Source organism: Lipotes vexillifer, unplaced genomic scaffold (genome assembly GCF_000442215.2).
Source record: "Lipotes vexillifer unplaced genomic scaffold, Lipotes_vexillifer_v1.1 scaffold1665, whole genome shotgun sequence".
Classification (NCBI taxonomy): Eukaryota; Metazoa; Chordata; class Mammalia; order Artiodactyla; family Lipotidae; genus Lipotes; species Lipotes vexillifer.
The window spans coordinates 60,426-62,552 of record NW_006783279.1 but is presented as its reverse complement, the minus strand read 5'-3'; the positions used below and the strand labels follow the sequence as shown (position 1 = coordinate 62,552).

At 40.0% G+C, this 2,127-nt stretch overlaps 1 protein-coding gene across 1 annotated transcript in view; it reads right to left on the bottom strand.

The window, feature by feature from the left end:
* Position 1: 1 nt before the first annotated feature.
* LOC103083492 (zinc finger protein 350-like) overlaps positions 2–2,127 on the bottom strand; it is a 19,669-nt gene continuing 17,543 nt past the window's right edge. The window contains exon 5 of the mRNA XM_007455896.1: positions 2–1,344. Coding sequence (XP_007455958.1) covers positions 2–1,344 — 1,343 coding nt within the window. The remainder of the gene's footprint in view (positions 1,345–2,127) is intronic.

Here is a 2,127-nt window from a genome sequence, read left to right as displayed (position 1 = left end):
CCTACACGTTTCCTGTGACATAAAATAAGACATAATTGGTAACTGAAGGCACTACCACATTTACTGCATTCATGAGGTTTCTCTCCTGTACAAATTCTCTGTTATTACCTGAGGGTACACATCTGGCAACAGGCTGTCCCACAAGGACTACATTCCCTTGGGCTAGGAACCCCCTGATATTTAATGATGTCTGCATGGCCACAGAAGGCCCTTGCACTGTCATTGTTTCAACAGAGTTTTTCTCCTGTACGGGTTCTGTGGTGCATAATGAGCTGTGGTTCCCAAGAAAATCATTCTCCACCTTGACTGAATCCACATATTTCTCTTTCATATGAGTTTTCTTATGTTTAGTGAGGGAGGACTTGTGGCAGAAGGCTTTCCCACAATTGCTGCATCCATGGGGTTTCTCTCCTGTATGAACTCTCTGATGTCTACTGAGTATTGACTTCGTGGAGTAGCCTTTCCCACATACGTTGCATTTATAGCGTTTCTCTTCTGTATGACCTCTTTGATGTCTAATGAGACTCGACTTTTGAAAGTAAGCTCTTCCACATTCACTGCATACATAGGGAGGATTTCCAGTGTGAAATACCTGATGTGCAACGAGACATGGCTTATGACTGAAGGCTTTACCACATTCCTTGCATTCATAGGGCTTCTCTCCAGTATGAATTCGCTGATGTATAAGAAAGTTACCCTTCTGGATGAAGCCTCTTCCACATTCACTGCATGTATAGGGTTTCTCTCCCGTATGAGTTTTCTGATGTACAAGGAGCTGAGATTTCCTGGAGAAGGTTTTCCCACACTCACTGCATGCATGGGGTTTTATTCCTCTTTCCACTTGCATATGTACATTGAGCTCTGCTTTCCTACAGAAGGCTTTGCCACATTTAAGGCATTTATATGGTTTCTCTCCTGTATGAGTTCTCTGATGTACAGTGAGTTGAGACTTTTTGATGAAGGTTTTACCACATTCAATACACTCATGTTTCTTTCGTTTTTCAGTTTGACGTATACTGAGTTTTGAATTGGTGCAGATGGTGTTTCCATATTTATTGCATTTAACTCCAGTGTAACGTTTTTCATGCTTAGTACGAAGAAACGATTTCTCATATTTATTAAACTTGTCAGGATTCTTCGCTACACAGCTTTTATTCTGGTTAACTAAATCTAAATTAGAGTTCAGTACATCAAACTTATCATGGTTTTGCCTTAAAGTAACAAGATTTCTGCTCAGATGAAACACATTTCCCGATGAACTGTGTTCACGGCCTCTTTCCATATTTTTACGCTTGTTTTGGATTTCCAAAGACCACTGCATATGATCACCAATTTCTCCAACTTCTAGAAAGAAAATTAATTCTTTCATAATCAGGTTATGGTAATAAAACTGCTTCTAAATCAGGAAATAAAACTGCTTCTAAAATGCCACGGTTTGGGCTGGCTCTTTGTGACAATTCTGTCATATGAAGGAAACCATCAAGTGTAAATTTACTTCTTGAATATGAGGGGAAACACAATTAAATAAAGCCATAACATCTTAAAAAAACCCCAGCTGATTCAGAATCAATGGTAGACAATTCTCAATTAGTAAAGTTTTTGCTGCTCTCCAAATAGATCCTCGCAAAACGGGCAAAGAGGATGAAGCAGAAATGTGTCTCATTAACATAAGATAAAGTATGTTGGAGAGACATCTGATCTAGCATGATGGAGGATATAGCCATTCATTCCCCCAATGCTTACTGAATGTCTACTATGTATCATTCACTGTCCTAGCACTTGAATACAAATGCATCCCACTAGGCAAAAGAGAACAAAATGGAAGCAAAGAAATAAGACAACTTCAGACTGAAAACTGGTTCCTAGCATATGAAAAAGAACAGTGGGAGTTGGTCAACTTTAAATAGGTAAACACCTGTGAGAAAATAAAAGTTGAGCCAAGAAACCAGGAATAAAGAATAAGCAACCTCATGTAAAGAATTGCAAGTTTTCATTCAAGTACAACAGCAATGCAAAAGCCCTGAGACAGGAAAGGTTTTGGCCAGGTCAAGAAATAGAAAGGGGGGGCTTCCCTGGTGGTGCAGTGGTTGAGAGTCCGCCTGCCGATGCAGGGCACACGGGTTCGTG